This window comes from Charadrius vociferus, unplaced genomic scaffold (assembly GCF_000708025.1).
Source record: "Charadrius vociferus isolate BGI_N301 unplaced genomic scaffold, ASM70802v2 scaffold349, whole genome shotgun sequence".
Classification (NCBI taxonomy): Eukaryota; Metazoa; Chordata; class Aves; order Charadriiformes; family Charadriidae; genus Charadrius; species Charadrius vociferus.
Window position 1 is genome coordinate 322,679 of NW_009650068.1, and position 20,645 is coordinate 343,323.

Here is a 20,645-nt window from a genome sequence, read left to right on the forward strand (position 1 = left end):
AGATGGCCATTCCTGTTGAGCTCTGTAAATCTCGATGCTAACCCTTGTCTCCCTGCTGCAAGAATGAGTCCACTCTTTATGTACCTGGCATATATTTTACCAAGAAAATTACAGTTTATTATACCAGAAAAGCAAGACAGATTTCATTTATCTATCTTCTCTTGCATCAACCTTCTTAAAAAAAAAAAAAATCTCCCCAAACCCAAGCTTACCCCCAAACTCCATAAAAATCACAAATTTTCCCATAATAATTAAAATTAACCTGCCTGATAAAGCAAAGGTGCCTGAAAAAAACTAGTGGAGATAACTGGGGAATAAAAGAGATAGATGCCTTTGAAAAGCTTTCTGGGAGATTAGTCATAAAGGACTCGATCCAGCACCCATTAAAGTTTTGTCCAATGAAAGAGTAACTTCAGAATTCGTAATTTTTGATGGTTCGGGACTACGGTCCAGTTGACATGTCAGTCACTGGCAGGCACTGAAATGAATGCAGTCAGCGTACTGGCCCATAACCCTTTCACAACACAAGCATGATCAATCAGGGAATTCCCCAAACATTCCTTGGAGTGTTGTGTGGAGTGCAACACTTTGTAGCTGATGGTTAAGTTAGAAACGCAGCACGACAATTTTGAGCAGTCGATACCCAAGAGTATCCTTCCCTACCCACCAAACAATACCAGTGAAGAACAACCACAGGTACAACATTAAAATGAACCCTAGGCTCCAGCATTCAGAATCCCCTGGTCAACATCTCCCACTTGTTTGGGGGAATGGGATTCTAGAAGAGCCTAACTCCTGGGAACAGCAAGGGAGAAATGGAGAAATACAAAAATGCAAGGATTAAAAACAGAAGGGGAGGTAATGATCCCCCTCTAGAATATTCCCTTTAAAACAGTGTAATTAAAAACTTTAAATTCACTTAGAAATTGGTTTCAAAATAGTCTGACAGTTTTAAAGACTTTCAAAAAATCAAAATATTTTTCACCAGACTTCATTAAGATATCCCTGTAACCCCCCTGAATAACTGCTACCACTTGTTTTGCATTAATATTGCTTAAATTAATGTAATGGTAAACATGCAAAATGTTAACACTTCAGTGTGTATGCAGAATGAAAACAAGTTCTAATAGAAAAACTAATATTTCAAGGTTACAGGCTTGATTCCATCTTCATCAAAACCAGTGGGATTCTTCCCATGGTGTCCAGGGGATTTTGGACTAAGCCTTAATAAGAGACAACAAAACATTGTGGTTTATGATGTAGGAACACACACAAAGTACACTTGTCTACATACACTAGATATGTAGTGCAACTTTTGCATTGCGCATCTTAAAACAGTTGTATTTTAGCCAGTAAAACGACAATCACCAAGTCAACACTGCATGCTGTGTCAAACTAGGCTGTAAAACAAAACCCAATACCCATTCAGAGACATTCACGTTGTTACTGTTGCCTAGCGAGCAGCTTTGAACGAAGCTTAACGATACATCCACTTGAACCCAAATATGAATTTGAAAGGCAGAAAGCTGCATTAGTACAATGGCCTGATTGATTTTATATGTGCTCTGGATGACTCTGAAGGCAGGATATCATCTCTCTGACAGGCTTCCCTTCATAGCAGATTTGATACACAGCAGTGAATAGTGGAAACCTGAGGAAACAAGGTGGGGAAAGCAAACACAGCGTGAGTTTATTCTGTAACATTCTCCTAAATGGAAGAAACAAAATGAGGTGAGGAGAGGGAGGGAAAAAAGAGAGACTGAAAAATCGATTTCTTTTAGTGTTTGTAAAGTGCTTATGGTGGGCTGAAAAGCACTGGATAAATACAGAACCTACATGCATCTCTAAAATGAGTCACTCTCAAGAAGCCTAGCTAGCTATAATGGAGGCTGCAACATTCATTATGTATGGCACAACCATTAAGTGATCTAAAAAATTAAAAACACTCGCATCTTTCTTTGACATTCTTATAGCAGTACTCATCTGTGGTTAAAAAGGATGACTGGCGCATCAGTTATGCATTATCTCTGAACAATAATTTGATAATACAATTGCAGAATATGACAAAGGGAGACCCAAGAAGAAACTGAAGGTCAAGTTTTTAAATAAGAAACTAAAATGAAATGTGGATTTTGAAACCCTAAAAAAAAAAAATTTAAATTTTTTTTTTTATTTTTTAAAATTGGCCATGTTTCCAACAACACCCAAATTATTCAAGCTTCTCTGATAATATGAAGGCTTATTACAGCCAAGATGTTTTACAGAAATTTAAATTTGCTTTCTGTCCGTCTTGGACGGAGAAAGCCACACAAATCCTATTGCCATACAAAGCTTGGTGAATTTTAGGGATTAATTATCTGTTCACTAAAATAAATACAGCATTTCAGTCCAGCTTTTTATACTGACAAATTTTGACCTAATGCACAAGGTTATTTTGACTGAAATAAGAAATAAGGAGCATTGGATACAGTGAAATATTTAATTTCCAAGTCATTCAGAATACACGTGGACTAGAGCTTTCTTCTCAGGAAAGCACTCCCATAAGCCGCTTTAAAGATTTATCTGTAACGTACAAATGCAGTATAGACTAGAACTGCCAACCAGTACTGAGCACTATATATGCTTCCCAATATCATCTGCTGGTTTGTGTTATACTGAGGTAACTCTGGCATCACCACGTAGCTCTGAACGAGACTCCTCCGAATGAATCAGAAGCCATACAAGAAGCCATGAACCATTCAAGAGTGCCATTACAGCACAGTGACTACCGCATCCTCAGGGGCAGATACAGGATTTGTACTCGGCTGAATGCAATACTTTGCATTACTGGGGAAAAAAAGGGTGGAGGAGTGGACATGCTTGTGAATTTAGTGCATCGTTTCTATGGCTTTTATTACAAGTGCTCAATTCAAAATGTAGAATTTCATTTTTATCTGAAAAATCTTAATGTCCGGTTATGAAACACATGTCCGTTTCTTTTGGTTTATTTTTGTGGAGAACAAAACAAAAATAGCAGCAATAACAAAAACTATTTCAGGTCAATTGAACTGACTTGATTTTTGGTTTTATTTCATTGGTGGAACCAAAATTAGCATATAGCCACATAGCTGCTTTTTCAAATTCAATGCTATACTGTTTAGGTTGCAAAACCCTTACTAGAAAATACGCAGGAAAAAAACGTACACAGACACTTTTGAATTTATTAACAAGCCTCACTAATCACTTGCTTTGTAAAATATACTGGGTTGCAGCAGGGGGCTGAATTTGCTTTTGCTGTAAAAACTTAAATTTAGGCACTAAAATAAAATTTGCTACGCCCATGTGAGATTTTACTAGAGGCAGCCACAAAACATGCAAACCTTCTGAAGCAAAAGCAAGTTTCACACAGCTTTAGATGCAGTACTGGCAGTTACTTCTCAGTGAAGAACTACCACTACTACAATCCACATCTCGATACGCAAGTCTTGCTGTTTATCACAGAGAACATTACCCTGCTCTGCACAGGTCTGCCACACTGCACATGGGGAAAGCAGAATCAAGGCTGACTGCAGGCTCAGGGCAAGCAAACTCCAAATGCATCATCTTATGTCTGAGCACATTAAAAGGGTTAGTTCTACAACTGTTGAAATGAAAAAACGAATTGCACTGTAAATATCAATAGGCATTAACACTGCTACCAAGGCCCTTCTACTGAACTTTGACTTTTGCATATTTCTACATAGCCTTGGGACTCTGTAGGATGAGAATATGAAATTTTACTCTTGCTAGAATCTTACCTCTTCACTTTGAAACCGTGGCTGTTTTACTGTGTTTTGTGTTTTAAAGCAGTAGCAAGAAAGTTTTCAAAAAACACTTTAAAAGTTACTTTCAAAAATATTGTTGAACGAGACCTTTTATGAAGAACCAACACATGTATGTTGGTGTACCAAACAGAAATTTGCAACTGTTTTCATATCTTTCATTAAGAACACAACCCAAAGTCTCTTCTATAATGCACTCTATTTGTTGCGAGATAGAACAGGGAAAAAAACTCCAGACACAACATTCCTGTCTCATTTAGGGAATCATAAACAGCAAAGACTGAAGCCAACTTTTTAACTAAGATTTCTTTCTGCAGTTAGTTTAATTACTGTACACTGCAGAGACAGACTTCGGTGCCTTACACCCAAAGATAATGTTAAACAGTACCTAATTCAATGCACCTGATCCATTAAAACTAGACTTGTAAAACTGCTTTGGAAAAAAAAGTAACGAGGCTTGGTCTTCTGACTGGAAGTCATTTATTTTCTGATTTTGCCTCATCTACAAAGAGGAACAGATAGATGCATCCCTTAATCTTATAAGGAGACAGCTGTGTATGTGGCTTTAGGAATCATACATGTTCTGACCTGAATACAAATGAACAAGTCAGGACAACCTGTTTAATTTCGTATCACAAAAAAAACCCTGACCTACACAAGCAGATGGTAGGTTTTATTCTACAGCAAACTAGAAGTCACGTTAGAAAAGAAAACTGCAGTATCTAAGCTAGAGTCCATGTGGATAGAAGCAGCCACTGTTCAGCTGACCAGCTATACAGATCCTTAATAACAAAGCTCCTCTCCTTGGAGGTAAGTAATGAATTTACTACTATGAAATGAGCTGTAGAGCCTCTTCACAAGTCTCTTCAGGAAGCTCAGCTTCTATTTTCATGTATTTTATTCTTTTTACATGTTAAACCACACTCACCACGCTTTTCTGTGATAGCGGAAGGCAATAAAACATTCTCCAAACAGAAGGGCATTCACAGATTTAATGTCACACTATTAGGTCTAGCTACAGCAATAATATTTTGAGATTCTATTCACTTCTCTGTGATTTTAACTGAGGATTAAGCTACTCATGTTACAGTGATTTTCTTTTTGGCTATATCATGAAGATATCAACACCAAATATGCAGGAAGAATTATTGAGATAAAAAAGGGGTATGCAGAACTTCTTTAACTGTTCTTACTTTTCCAGCATTCCTTTCTGCTTGAGGATGCGATACACTTCTGCAGAGGTCTGCGGTCCCTGCAGTTTCTGACCATTCAACATTTCTTGCTCCAATTCTTCAATAGACTAAACAACAGAGGGGTGGGCAGGGGAGGGGAAGGAAGAAAAGAAAAGCTATGATAAGATTTTTATAAGCCTGACAACATCATCTGGATTGGGAAAAAACAAAAACAAAAAAAAAGGATGTTATTGAGGGTTTTTCCTTTCTCAAAAGTGACCTGGAGTGAGCATATATAATATTCTCCTATATTCTTGTTTGTAAATATTCTTTTTATTAAATCTGCATCTCCCAACATCTTATTTCTCCAGCTTTTTTTTTTTTTTTTTAAATCACCCCTCCTTTTTAACACCTTTACACTCATTCTAGCCTTGTAACACACTCAAAAATGAGAGGAAAGAGAAGGGTATTCATTCAGTACAGCTAGCATGTCTCTCATAACTATACTATTAGTCCAACAAACCAGGAGTGCTAGTACTTACAACGATCTATTTCACCCAGTGAATAAGGTACCTTTCCAGTTTTAACGAATGCTTCTGCTACACGTCGATTCCGGCCACCGTAACACGTTGTGATGAGATCAGCAACTCCACAGCTCTCCAGGAAAGTGGCAGTAGACACCTGTCCTTTGCAAAAAATTCTGGCAAAGGCAATCATCTCCATTAGGCCAAGGCGAATAACAGCAGCTTTGGTATTGTCACCGCAGCAAAGGCCATCACAGAACCCAGCTCCTACTGCTACTATATTCTAATGAGAAGAGAAAAAGCAAATGAGAAATGAGTCAATTATTGCTTATGGAATCCTAGAAGACACCAAAAGACAGAATGCAGATGTCCTTAAGAACTGCAAACACTTTACTACTGTAAGACTAGGTTGTTGGTTTGGGTTTTTTTGGATTTGGGATTTTGAGGTCTATGGAATAACCTTTAAAAAAAAAAAAAGATTACAAGTCTTACATTACTAAGTATTTCCAAGGATAAAAGCATGGTTAAAGGTCTGGAACAAATTGCCCCAGAGGCTGTGGAGCTATTACTATGAACTACCTTTAAGAACAAAGAGGTTACACTACACCCAAAAAAGGTTTTATCTAGATTGATCTGTTCCTGCCCTGAGGCAGAAGTAAAGTTAGACTGACATCCCACAGCCCTTTTATCCATATTTTCTTTATGATTAAAGTAATACTGAATCTAAGAAACTTTTATTGACTTCCATGCTGATATGCTAAGGGACCAAATTCAGCCTTTTTAAGTATGCAGCATTCCTATAACAGTAATAGTTAATCAAGGGTTTCCAGAAGGTTCATGACACAGGAAGATCTTTCCTAAGAGAAAAATGGTTTGTTGTTTTTTGGTTTGTTTTTTTCCTTAGACCTGGTGACAGCCTTCTACAAAGAGTGTACTCTTTCTTCATTTCTTCATCAGCTACACAGTCTCTTCTTTGGTTTACAAACACAGAGATTGGTTGAGAGACATTTGAGTGAATACACTATAAAAGCTATTTGCTGGCCTGGGAGTGAGACTAGCCTTGGTTAGTTTGCCCCTACCAAAAAAACCTCCAAACCCTACCAAAAGCCAAAACACTCCAAAAGAGATGGTATTCTGACACACTGATAAAGCAAACAAGGAAGCAATTCATGTAGTAATACCTTTCCACACGCAACAACAGCAGCTGTGACCTCAACAGAAACCACAGGAGAACCAACATTATGGCACCTAATGTAGCACCTGATGCAGGAAAAAAACCCCACCCAAACAACAACCAAAGAACCAAACCAACTTTGTTGCTGAAGAAACAGCAACAGTCACAAGTTGCTAATGAAAACAACAAGCTGATTAACAGCTGATTTTGTTTTGTTTTTTAAACCATAAGAACCAAAAACTGCAAGCAGCTTCAGGGCTGTGTGGCCAGTCATGGCTAGGCGGCTCTCAATCAAATGAGCTCAGAGGATGAGGCACTGCTTTTTGAGCAGCTAGCTGAGATCTAAAGGTCACCTTAAAAACTGCAGACATATCTCAACGTCAGACCTGAAGCAGCAAAAGATGATCAGACTTTTAAAGCTGGTAGTTTAGATCATCTTGGCTTAAATCTTGGCTGTGATAATTCAGTCAAGGTATGTTTTCAAACACCTCTCCCAGGCAACCTTCAATATTTGTTCATTTGGTGGCAAAGGAAGAGGAAGTCAAACAGGGATTTAAGAAGTTTTCAGACGGGATAACCCATTTAAATGCAATTTACATATACATTAACTCTGCAAAGTGTTCAGCACTCAGCTGAAAACAAAAACATTTTGGAACAACCTCTTGGCTTTTCCCATGTACTTCTTGAACACTCCAATATTAAACCTTCCCCTTTCCTCCAAATTTGCCTGCTTGGACTTTCCTTTCCACTCTGAAGCAGTCTACCTGATCATAACTTACAGTATGATTTGGCCTATGGTATTTTGTTGTCTATTTCTACCTTTTGCAATGTTTGCATTTGGAGCAACAGAAATAATGTTTCAAGCAAGTCATACCAAGACTAGTTACTTCTGAGTAAATGCTAAGGAAGAAGGGAAGTCTTGAGTCTAACTCTGAAACACTAAGCTCCTCATTTGTACAATGTCCTCATTGTACGTTCTTACACATAGTTTGCAAATAATGAGGAAACAAGACAAGTGATTATGCTCTAGAACACACCCCCACACCTAGGAGACCGTTATACCCTGGTCTGCATAACCCTCAGGCCACAACTATGAATTTACAAAATCTACCATCTGGTTTAATTTAAAACCTTGAAGAGTCTATGACAACTGTCTCATGTTTAATATACTGTAGAGAATTGAATTATACCACATTGAAAGTTACACGTTACTGAAAGATGAGCCACTCCTTTCAAAAACAAATCAACAAAAAAAAAAAAATCTCACAAAACTTGAGAATGAGCCATCTTTCTGTCCAAAACAAGACCAAAACAGGCAGCTTGGTACTTGTAATTGCCGGGTACAGGCACTAAGTTGAGGGTTTTTTTCAGGAAGATTCATAACACACAAGAACCTAATAGCACTAGCACTGCAACGATCCTCTGAGAAGCAGACTAGGAGGGGGAGAATCACATATCTGTCTGGCCAGGACATCTTTCTGTATCTCATGTGGTTGATCCTGAACACTACCAAAGCCTACACCTGCAGTTACAAGAGCTCCTGCAAATCCATTTGTGCAAGAGAAGAGAGCCCACGTTTCTGTGAGCTCAAAGACTGACTGTATTTGCTTATACAATGTGGGGGTCTGAGGGCCTAATAAGCAAGGATGACTTTAGCCTACAGACAAACCTGTTGTTCTAAATGTTCAAAAATACTGTCGCAACAATGCCAAAATGACTGCAAACAATGCTCCTCTTGGCCCGAGGGATTCGGAGCTCTCAAAACCACTTCATGCTTGAGCAAACACATTTCCTCCATCTTGGCATTAACAGCTTTTTACATTAAAGCATGCACCCTGTTAGCAAGATGCACCGGATGTTTTTATATTGCATATGGTTTTAAGCTACTAAAATATTTTGCACTAACAGGTGAGTCTTTAGCTGGTCCGGAATCCAGAAGTGGGCGTTAGTCCTAGTTCTAGTTATTCTAGAACATGAGCAAGGACTGGACTGTTATGTTATCACTGGGATAGTGAAGCTATACTCCAGAAAAGAAATGATGATACCAGGCAGTGCTCACAGTATGTGTCAGAGCAAATGAGAAAAGTGTCTTTTACTTCCACATGACCTGCTGCAAGCACGCCAGAGGTCACAAATGCAAGGTCAATAGATGACTAAGGAACCAAGGTTAACAAGTCTGCAGACTTTGCTGCCAGATTGTTCTTGTATGCAGTCAGTGCTCAGAAATATCCAATTTATAGTCCTACTCTGTTTACTGTAAGTTTGTGGAGTGCTCATGAAGACAGCTTCAGAGGCCATTTCTGAGGCAACTATTACCTCTCCATAATTAAATGGATCTTTAGAGAACTAAGCAGAAATGTTAATTCACCTGGACATCCAGCCATCCTTGAGGTAGTGTCACAGCTCAGCACAGCCTACTTTCCCTCCTGCTTACACATGAGCTTGGAGAAGCTCTGTGCTTCACATCATGGCTGAGAGAGGTCAAATGAAGACTCAATAAATCAAAGACAGTATCAGCAGGACTGTCAGAGACTTTAAGCATAAACTGCTTGCTTGCTCCTGGCAAACTTGAATGTAAATAATGGATTTCATTTCCACTTAATCTCAGGGAAGAGTAATTACCACAAACAGCTTCTACAGTACCTAGAGTGACTACCCAATAGCAGCTGCCACAAACACACTTTGCAGGACCACCTCTGTAATAATGCTGGGTTAAACAACCTGGTGAACAATAAGTCATCATTATACTTATTTCTTTGCTTAAGGCTAAGCTGGAGCCATAAGATTTAGAGATGTGCCTGAAGCAACCTGAAGGCAAAACACAGCTGCTGCTCCTTCTCCTTCCTACAGTAACTGTCACCTCTGTCTTGGTCCTTGGCTGCTGCCACTTGAGGCAGTTTAACTCTCCAGATCCCTAAACAGATCCATCAGGCAGCTGGAGCACGGCCATATCCAGAGATTAGATTCCCACTTCTCCTTCCCTCACGGTCACCCCTGTCACCACTGCGCTGGGTAAGTGATTCCAGTACAGTTTACACCCAAGAACGCAGCTACCAATGTTTATATTGCCTCTCAAGTATGCTGCTAGGTTCATATACCAGCTCAGTCTTGCCTCATGTCTGTGCTGTTTAATTGTAAGACCACACACTGGCACAGAAACTAAGGACTCTAAGGACACCTCAGAGGTAATAACCTTGGGTCTGTGCTACTCTACAGGATCACATCCACCAGCGTCCAGGAGCACATCCATATGTATGCATAGCTGCACATACTACTCTTACAGCGGTGTCATAACCTTTAAGCACTTCACAGACCCTTTATCATCCGGTAAATGGCAGCTGGAATTTGTAGGTGGCCTTGGGTCAGGCTGCCTGTAAAGCCAACTAGACACCTTGAAACTGAACTAACCAAATTTGAAATTGGTTAATGTCCGACCTCAACCCCTAGAAAAGGTCAAAACATAAATATGAAGCGTGCTTCAGTCCTCAAAAGAAAAAATCTTGATAAAAAACGAACATGCCAAGCACTTCTTGTTCCTAGAGCCAACAAGTCACTGGAGACAGCTGTTCTTCCTCAGTATCATCAGATTTTGTAAAGTGACTGCCATTGCCTATTCAGCCAGTCTCCAAGCTGACACACAACTACAGTTTCACTGCACTGATTTCTATCCTTTGCTCCATCAGCCCATTGTCACAAAAAATATATATAGTAAATGAAGTGGATATTCAATATATATGTATATAAATAGCAATCAAGCACATGATCTTTCATGATCATCCAGCTGCAATATTACAGTCTGAATTCAAATATGATTAAAAAAATAATTAAAATGTAAAATCGTCATTATTGTAAGGGAAAGCTGTGCTCAGAGCACTCTCTGTTACCCTTCTGTATTTTTTCCCAACTTTTAGGCAACCATCCACATTGAAGATTTTCCCTGCTTGGAAAGGTTTGCAGAAATAAAGAGCAAGGCAAGTATAGACTTTTAACAAGATCTAGTCTATTATGCCAGAAATACCAGAAAATTCTCCTTTGCCCAAGCTGGTATTTATAGGAAAATGCTAAAGCTGGGAGAATATACTATTTCTCTGTGCAGTATTTCTCATCTTTTAAATACCAATACAGGGGTTGCTTTTACTATCTCCACATCCAAAAAGACAGTCTGGATGTCACGTGTGCCAGCTTACTTCTGTCCTCTAAGCTGAAGTTTGCAGTGATGCTGCTGACATTTTGAATTGGCGCTGCTATAGAAAGAGAGTAAAACCCCTCTTTTTAAACCCATCTCTTCACACAACATATCACCATCATCTGAAAAAGGAATTTCCTCTTTCCAGCAAGTTAAATAATGCTAATTTTTACGATTTTTTCATGAAGTAACTTTCCAAGTTTAATAAAGCAACTGTCAGCGGTCAGCTGACAGAACCTACACTTTAGAATTTACCCTAAAAATAATCATATGAAAAGATTCTTATTTTCCACATTTTTTATTACAGATTATTAGGTTAATCATAGAAAAGCAAATTATTTGTTGTTACCCTTAGCAAACACTTCTCCTAATAATAAGAATGTACAGCTTCTAAGAAAAAAAAAGCTCAAGTTTAAATTTCACTGTTCACATCTGAGCTTTGCATTTTGCTTTGCACAGGCAATAAAAACATACCCATCTGTTTAATTTTAGCTTCTTCACTTTCTTTCAGAGGCATACATGTTCTCAATGTATTAATAAAATTTTGCAATGTTTGAGTTAAAAACAGCTCAGGAAATTATTTACATGCTGGCAGCAAAAGATTTAGGATTCAACTAGAATGGTTTTAAATGAAAAATTACCTTAAAAAATATTATTTTAATAACATTTTCTTTGAGATTAAGAGTTGTATGTTTAAAATACATCACCTATATTAGCATGACTTATCTATGCCCCTTTATACCAGTTCATGCCTTTTAATCAGGCAAGAAATCCATAGTATTTTTAAACAAGTTAATCTAGCCTTAATTTGCTTTTTGTTTAGAGCTCATACCGTGCATTTTTTTGGAAGTGTCAACTCAGTTAACAAAATACAGAGCAATCAAAACCAAATGGGCACACAGATTATATGCAGCTTTTTAGAAATGCAACTAGAGAGTTCAATCTGCAAGGATGCATGATGAATAATGAAGTAGGAAGGAGGAACAAAACAAGGCTACAAAGAAAACACACAGGTTTCACCTCAGTATCTTTCCAGGTCAAGAACAACAATTTATTTAAGCTCTTCTGCACTTCCAAAGAGATGCTGCTATCTTGCCTGACTTGGACCTTTACAGTGGCATTTCAGTGTCTGCTGACTAGCCGCTCAGTTTGATGGGCATGCTTATCTCTAGCACCCTTTCACAAGACTGGTCTGGAATAAAAATTACCTGGGACAGAACTCCTCCATCACGCAAGAATTTAAGCTAGTCAGAAAACATCAGGCTGAGCAAATTTCAAAGAAAAATAAATTTGTAAAACTTTTTGCCTAATTTTATGGGTCCACACACAGGGATTTCTTTGCTGCTAACCTCCCACATCACCACAGCATTTTAAAGCAATGGCTGTGGAGCCAAATTATGAGCTCCACAATCTTAAGAGATTGCTATAAATGCGGTAACTCCAAAGCACGTTACACCAAAGTGTATCCCATTAGCCCAATGTACAGGCCCATGACCGCCTCCTTCTCAGGACTTCCAGTATGACAGCTCTCATAACAAAATTAACAAGAAAACCAGTATGCTAAAAATCATGTTATTGTAGCTATCAATCTACTTTCTGCCGAGTGGAATCAGAACTCCATAGCTTAAAGCCATCATTCATTGGCTTGGTAGCTTTGCAAGTGAATGGTGTAGTTCACATGTAATTTCAACAGAGAAAGCAAAGCAATACAAAATAATTATCCAAAACATAAAAAGATAAAGAAGCCAAGTTATCTACTAAACCCATCAGAAATGCTTCCATGCTAGATATCAGATAACGTGAACTACAGTACTACTGGCCAGGGTGCCAAGCAACTGATGCCTTCCTTTCACAAATGGCCTGTAAAATAACCTGAAAGAAATAGCAATAAGAATACGTTTAAGCTAGCCTTTACTTCCTGTCAGCAAATTTTTTTTGTTATAAAAAAAATTCCAGATGAGTAACTGCCCGAAATAACTTTCTTCCTATTCAGGTCATTTCTGCATGTGGTTATCCACACTGTATGAAGAGAGGAATAGTTTTGTCCACAGACACAAAGGATTAATGACAACTTCTTTCTCCCTTTCTTTTTGTGAACACACTGTTGCAAAAATAAGAAGGGAACTGAAATGGATTTAGAATATGTCGATCAATTAGATGAAAACAACACCTGTTTCATGACTACGTGTAAGCTAAGTGAAAGATGTAGAAAGAGAACTTGGGAGATGGTTAGATAAGGGCCTAAAAGCCAACCCTCAAAACATGCTGCTCCCTAATTTTCTATCTGGTTCTTCCAGAAATATTATGTAGCAGCTTTATATGTTATATAAAGCACAATAAACTTAATACTTGAAATGAAAATACACTCTTTTTTCTACAAGGATCACCATTCCATCTGTGTATCAACTGCAGTCCGTTAATCTTACCTTCAGAGCACCACAAAGCTCAACCGTATCTGCATCATCTACTACAGTTATTCGGAAGTTTGGAGTCTGCAGGAGTTCTTTGAAGAGAAGGCCGTTTTCCAAGATTTTGCTGCCTGTTGAGAGAGAGAAACCTAAACAGACTCCTGTTTTAAGTGACTAAGGACACGTCTACATCACACTTAAAAGCTCTGCACTGAGTGACTCTGGACTTCTTCATATTTCATTCTCTTCTCAGCAACAGATTCTAAATAACAGTTCCATTAATTCTCTATGATCTCTCTTTTTTTGATCATTCTCTTTAAAAAGAACAGTTAATAATAAAACAAAGGTGAATTAAAAATATAACAGGTGCAATTCTGCCAATTATTTTAAGGTCTGCATTTCAGAAAAATAGCTACTGGTAAAGGCATGTCAAGGATGTTTTATTAACTGAGCATGCTGTCACTGACAAATGTTTCTAACCACAAAGAGGTAATTCAACCATTCAAAAATAAGTTCAATGCAAAAGCTGTTAATGAGAGGTTACAGAGCAAAAAATGCACAAAATGCTAAAAATTAACACTGAGAAAAATGACATGAACTTTGTGCTATTATGTATGACTACCTGTATGCATATAAACACACATGCCTGTCTAGATACTGTGAAATCCAAGACTAGGCACATTTTTGTGCTGCAAAGGTGTGCAGACATCAACACAGAACTAAAACCTTGTCTAGCTCTTGGGGGAAACAATTATTTTGAGAAATTAAAATAAGATATTGATACCTTAAAAAAACCCACAACCCGAACATGCATAAAGGTACCATCTGTGACCTTAACACCTGAGCTGGAGTACAGATTATACAATCATTTATCCATGTAAAGCCATGCAGACCCAAGAAAAATCTTAAGCTCAGTAATAAAATAAAGCAGTTCATTATGCGGAGGGTGTTAAAAAGTATGCTTAGCATTTCACCTGCTAAGGTCACAGTCCTAGTGAGACTAAGTAAAATTGCACTCCTCCCTCTCCCTCTATTCCTGGTATTGTCCTAGTACTTTTGGAAGCGTAAACATTCTAGGAAATTCAGCATTAAAATAAGAAGAAACCAACAGTTTCTGATAACAGTCAGCTAATGTTGAAAATTATAAAATCTGAACTATTTGGTGTGGAACTGTGAGGACAGGAGCATGTTTTAAACATTCTTATTACTTGGAACAGTACCTATTGTGGTTTCACAGAATTTCTCTGCTGCCACCTCATTGGCAATGTTAGCTCCCATCAGCACACTGATGTCTATTCCCATCTTCTCTCGAATAATGTCAGAGATCAGTTTGAGTCCCTCTGGGCCTTCATCTATTCCCTGCAGCCAACATTAAATGGAATTACCAAAAAGTCATTCATTAGACACAGTAGAGAAGAAAGCACATCACAATTAGTCTTGTCCACGGGTGGGAGCTGCACTAAGGCCTATTCAGACAGAGACTAAGGATGACAGATTTGCTGCCAGTGAAACTTCTGCTACTGTAGTAATCTCACCAAGCTGCCTTCTTTTCATAGAAGGTAGCACCTTCAGAATTAGAACTAAACTCTAGATGATGGTAACAGTTTCTATTCCATGCTCAAAGCCCTGATTCTAAGTACTGCTGAATATTCACCTTTGTTAGTTCAGAATCTCAGCTGTTTATTATCAGTGTATCCTTACCAAAACCAGTGAAGCATTATCAATCCATCAGCGGTGAATCAGGCCTGCACTTGGATTTGAAATTGCACCAAAACTCACAAAATAGTATCCCAATAACTTGTTTTCTGAAGAGGTACCTGAACTGAAATATCAGAGACGGATTCCCTCGTGTACAATAACAACAGTTTACTAGTAGAAACCCAGTTTAATCATTTTGAATACTACTACAAATGGAACAGCCATTCAGAGATATGTAGAAACCTGAACAACTGAGAATAATTCAACTTAAAAGGATATTTTATATCTGTATTTATAATGCACTCTTTACAAAGCGTGAAAGCAGGGGCAGAAATAGGACCTTAGAAAAGATCACCCCAGACGTCAATGCTGCAATGGAGAAGAGAGTCTGGTACCCTGAATTGCCTGATTCAAGAACTCCAAACAAGACTGCTCTCTTCTCAGAAAATCCTTTTCTCCTAGACTGCTAAATGCAGACTCCTTTTGAGTTTTTAGAATAAGGGCATGGCGGACAAGCTACTGAAATGGTTTGTCTTTCCCACAGTATACCATCTTTCATACAGTACTATTTTTTAATGTTAGGGATTTGGTACTTCAGAGGATCGGTAATTTTGAATTATGACTTAAAGGCAAAAAGGCAGTGTGATCCCCTACTACTTCCAGATATACATATACACACACACCTGTACGTTGCCAGTAGTGACATTTCAGGCAGGCAGTAATTTGGATTTCCACAGATCAGAAGTGCTATTCCTTAAATAACATGGTGCAATCAAGAGACATGCAGAAATGCCTGTATAAAACTAGCCAATTAAGCTACAGACAACAGTGCTTATATTTCTGCATTATTTTTCAATCTCTATCGCTTAATGCACAGCTCTGCTTTCTGATCTTTAATGAGCCATACAGAAAGAATCTGAAAGCAAGCACACATATACATGTTGCATTTTTCCCTCACAGTGTCAAATATATCCCCACAAAATAACTAAAGCCCCTCCTCTTAAGCAGGCATTTAATAAACAAAAAAGAATGTACACATTGGGAACAACTCCAAAAATGTGAATACATACACAACAATTATTCATCCAAGTGAAAGGAGATCAGAGAGGCTTAGGTGACAAACTCAGCCCAGCTATGAAACAGATGACAAAGTCAAGGAGAGCTGCACCTATTCCTTGTAGAGTTAAATCCAATACTGAATGACAAGATGACAGGAGGAAAACCAAATACCACTCCCTCCCCCAAAAACCAAGGCTCCAACATGGGAATTTCCACGGGACAGCAATGACCCACAGGCAACGCAAGTCCAATTCTGTGTTCTAATCACTTTCGTCCTAACATACCTGCTAGAGCAATCTCTGAGGCCCCTACATAGGTAGATGAAAAGCTGCCTGAAGAGTATGCTGAATGACCTCCACCTATGCTGCTTCCTGTGCTCACTGCTGTATGGGCCATATATGGTTCCTCCTCCCACACCCACATAACAATTTGTTAGGTTTTCATAGACACCAGTGAATAGAACTTGGGTAAAGCAACACAGCTGCAGCTGTTTCATTGGGAATGCAGATTAACCAGTAGACAAATGTCTTTATTTCCCACACTCAGTTTTATTATCAGACATTAGCTCTGCTTGAAGATTAGACTGTCAAAAAAAAAAAGAAAAAAAAAAAGGCTAAAAGATTACACACTGCTAACTTGCCAAGCAATTTAAAAAGCTTAGAAACAAGCCGTCCCACTAATGATACTTTTCAGGGCAGAACTACACTTTAACTGCCAAAGTTAACACAAACCACTTTAATAGGATTAGTGTTGAGTATAATGAGACCACTAAAAATATGACTTTGATAAAAAACAGCATGCACAAAGAAGCTGCAAAAGTAGAGGAAAGAATGCTTTCCTGCCTCTACTTAGTTTCATTGTTGTGTTAAATCTCTGCCCTTTCTTCTTATATTATACTTTTAATGATGCAGTTACTCCTTTTCATAAAAGCTAACATGTATTTTTGCATTCTCCTGCAAAACAATTAAAAGGGGTCTCACACCTTTTCTTTCAAAAGACCACCTACTGACACAGCGTCACAACATGACAGGGGGAAGCTGCCTAGTAATCAACTCTTTGCATGGCAGGTGTCACTGTTTTACTTACACTACACTAAGTATGGGCTTTTTTTTTTTTTTTTAATTTGTTTGTTTCTTGGTTGTTTTTTTTAAACATTAGTCAACACTCTATTATAGCACCGGTAATCAATAGCCTGAGCAGTAACCACAAGGGAATATAGGTCTAGACTGACTTCAGATATGCTGATACTTACTCCACTGATTTTATTAGAGTTATTCCTATCACTAAGGTCATGTGAACATAAATCACACTTAGCAAATTAAAGGAGAATAAAGTTTATCTTGAGCTTACAAAAGAAAGAAGCATAAACTGACAACTTCAAAGCAATAAACTTAAGGGCATCTGGGACAGTTGTGTTGTTTTGATGCTATGCATTCAGCTCTTAACACTGCCTTATTTTATCCTTCTACAACATGAAAAGTTTTTCTACAGAATGCAGCAAGTGCACTTGGGAAGCATTACTTTTTCATACATCTCAGCAATATATCGCGTCAGCACTGACAAAATAATACAGATTTGATAGGTTTAGTTAGTCAAACTAAATAGACAAGCTTGCAGCAAGTAGTGATAGAGGGTTTTTGTTCTTTTTAAGCACAGATCCATAAATGTATCATTTTCCAGAAATTACAGTAAACAAGGGAATGTGTGCTGAGAAAATGACCTACTCAACTAAGTACAAAGCAACAACAAACCAGAATCTTCCAAACCCTGTGGCAATAGCTTATTCTTTGCAGCTAAACACACAGGAGAAAAAAAATTTAAAAAAGCAGCCCATCCACATTTAAAAATACTCCTGCTATGAAAACTACAAACACTCCAGTGAAATACTTCTTGCTCCTCTGCCCCCTCCTATTTTCCTATGCTCGAACTCTCTTTTTGGGCCATGCTGAACAGACTCTCCTGTTGCAAGATAATATTTGACATGAACAAGAGCACCATCCTCTCAGTCACATAAAATTCTCTCAGCAGTTCTTAAAATGATCAACTCAGTGTGTGGGATGTGCGTTAACAATCAAAGCATTATGCTTGTGCTCTATTCTTCATCTAATGATGCATTTGGAAACCAGAAATAAAAGACTGGAAAGCTTGGTGGTGCAAAACATATTCACTCCCTCTGTCTTTTTAAAAGTCTTGTGAACAGCCTCATTCTCCTCTTCCTGCAAGCGCTAGCCTAAAATAAAACACTGCATAACAATCCACTAATGACTGAGACAAATTCCAATCTTACATCTAGAAAGGTTTAATGGAACAATCAAGTGAATAACGCAAAGAGACTTCTCATATCAAAATATCAAGCCATCTTCTTTTAGAAGATTCCATAACACATTCTCAGTTATCAATGCATAGTATTTATTATACCTTTATGAGAGTTATACCAAGCGCTTTCTTGGGTACGCGTCCTGTGATTTCATCGCAGACTTTATGAATGAACTGATGAGGAATGACAAATACCAGCAAGTCTGCATCCTGTACAGCTTCATTAAGGTTTGGGACAGCAACCTGTGTAGTTACGGGAGAGAAAGTCCACATAGCTTCTTAAAATTAAGACTACACACAAGTATTATGCGGTAAGTAAAAGCACATTGTCTTATACTGAATGCTACAAACTACTGTGCTGCATCATTGAAAATAAACAGTAAAATAAACTTCCCAGAAAAGCAAAAGAATTTAAGCTTTCATTTTATGTCTTGAAAGGGGCATCTTCACAGCTGTCAGCATGGTTACTGCAACAAAAATTCAAAATGTTCCATAACATTCAAACAAGTATTTTGAGTAAGAAAATATAAAAATAAGGAGCTGCCTTCTCTTTGACAAAATAATCTCAATTTTTGATAAACTATTGCATGCTGGGAGACAGTTTCTTTACCTGGTTCCTTATACACTCAAATTCCTTCTTCAGGCCTCTTACTCCTACTAGTTTATCTTCTCTTTCTCTGTACTTATAGATCTTGTTTACCCTTTAAGAAGGTGACCTACTTTGAAGTCACTAGCCAGACTCCACTTTTCCTAACACCTGATGACCATCTGAAAATAACACTCAGGTTTAAAATGTAACACTAAGTTCATCCTATTGATAAAGAGAACAAACCTGAACGAGCAGGTAGTGGACAGCAGAAACACTACACTTGCTGAAGGCTAGGGAAACAGGATTTCAGCATTATTGTTAGAGAGAAAAATGTAATGCATGGCAATTCATATTTTTCATGCCCCAAATCTCTACTAATTATCAGCTGCTGCAGCTTCTTCCTATAATGTTTTTGGGACAAGAGTCACCACCTGCCCACCCACCATCACAGAAGAGATGTGGAATCCCACTGTTCTGCCCTGGCAATGCTACATCCAACATGCTGATCTGACCGCACACAGTTGAAACACAACTGAGGACCTGATAAATGGCAAATGACTGGCAGTTTGCTTAAGAAAGACTCTAGCTCTCACCCTGTAATACTTTTTAAGAGTTTCAGAGTACTTGAAATCCCTTCAATTCTCACTGACCAGCCAACTCCCTTCCAAAGTTGAGGCCAAATTTTTTTTTAATGGGTATGATCAGAGCCGTTAATCTTGCCCTCGTTTTCACATTTGCTTCGCCATACAGAAACTGAAGTAACATAAAAACAATAGTGAGACTGGAAAGAAAGAAAAAAAGTATGTGTATTGGATTTACCTACCTGCATAATTGCATAATTTTACTTGTTCAAATCTCTGATCTCATCAGTAAAATAGCATACAGTCTGAAATATTATAAACCCTAAAGCTGTTACCAAAAAAAATTTCTACCTCCATTCACAGCATAAGCAATATTCCCTCTGCTCCATAACTAGCTTCTGAGCCTTACCACATTATCTGGCAGCTTGTATCCAGGGAGGTATTTTACATTTTCATGTTCATTATTTATGATATCCGTCAGTTTTCTCCCGTTAATATTCTCCTCAAAGACCCACATCTTCACTGTGGAAGCAAACTTTTGCAATTTTTTTACATTATTGCCTACTATTTTGGCAACAGCAGAACCCCTGCAGGAAATAAAACAAAAGTATTCTTAAAAAAAAATTATTTTGCTCTAGAAGAAAGAGATTGTCTTTAAAATAAATAGAAATTCACAGGTTATTTGACCAGTTACTATGTAGCATTTTTGATCTAGTAAAATAAGTGGAAAAATACACCAGTCATTCACAACCTGCTGCTTTCTCTCAAATATACCTGGAGTAGGTTGGACTGAAGCATTTACTGAAAACATCCTTACTTATTTTGTCTGCTTATTGGCTATCCAGTGACAGTTTGGGTTACTGTATCTCCACAAATCAAATGGATTCTACCTTCAAAGCAGTGGTAAAAGCAATACACTCAATTTAAAAAAAATGATCATTTTCACCTTTAAGAAACAGGAAGCTTTCTTTGCTAAGATGACTTACCCATCAATTGCTGTACAGTACTGATATGCATTTAAAGCCAAGAAGCATTTATATTTTGCGTAAGTTGTAAGTTTTACGGTTATGCTGCCAGCCTCACAGAATTTAACTGTTGCAATGGCATCCTCTGAATTTGCAAGCAGACAATTCCATCA

At 38.0% G+C, this 20,645-nt stretch overlaps 1 protein-coding gene across 1 annotated transcript; it reads right to left on the minus strand.

The window, feature by feature from the left end:
• Positions 1-1,033: 1,033 nt before the first annotated feature.
• On the minus strand, positions 1,034-20,089 carry GPD1L (glycerol-3-phosphate dehydrogenase 1-like). The gene is made up of 7 exons (XM_009891970.1): positions 19,917-20,089; positions 18,440-18,580; positions 14,485-14,623; positions 13,283-13,395; positions 5,546-5,779; positions 4,994-5,100; positions 1,034-1,651 (listed from the first exon to the last, which is right to left on the minus strand). Exons 1-7 carry the CDS (start codon positions 20,022-20,024, stop codon positions 1,555-1,557), a joined length of 939 nt encoding a protein of 312 aa, XP_009890272.1. The 5' UTR covers positions 20,025-20,089; the 3' UTR covers positions 1,034-1,554.
• Between the last annotated feature and the right edge of the window lie 556 nt (positions 20,090-20,645).

Coding starts and splice junctions, on each gene's coding strand:
- GPD1L (XM_009891970.1), bottom strand. CDS start 20,024: ATGTGGGTCTTTGAGGAGAATATTAACGGGAGAAAACTGACGGATATC. Junction 13,396..14,484: donor ATTCTGTGAAACCACAATAG/GTACTGTTCCAA, acceptor CTCTCTCAACAG/GCAGCAAAATCTTGGAAAAC. Junction 5,780..13,282: donor AGCTTTGTGGTGCTCTGAAG/GTAAGATTAACG, acceptor TCTTCTCATTAG/AATATAGTAGCAGTAGGAGC.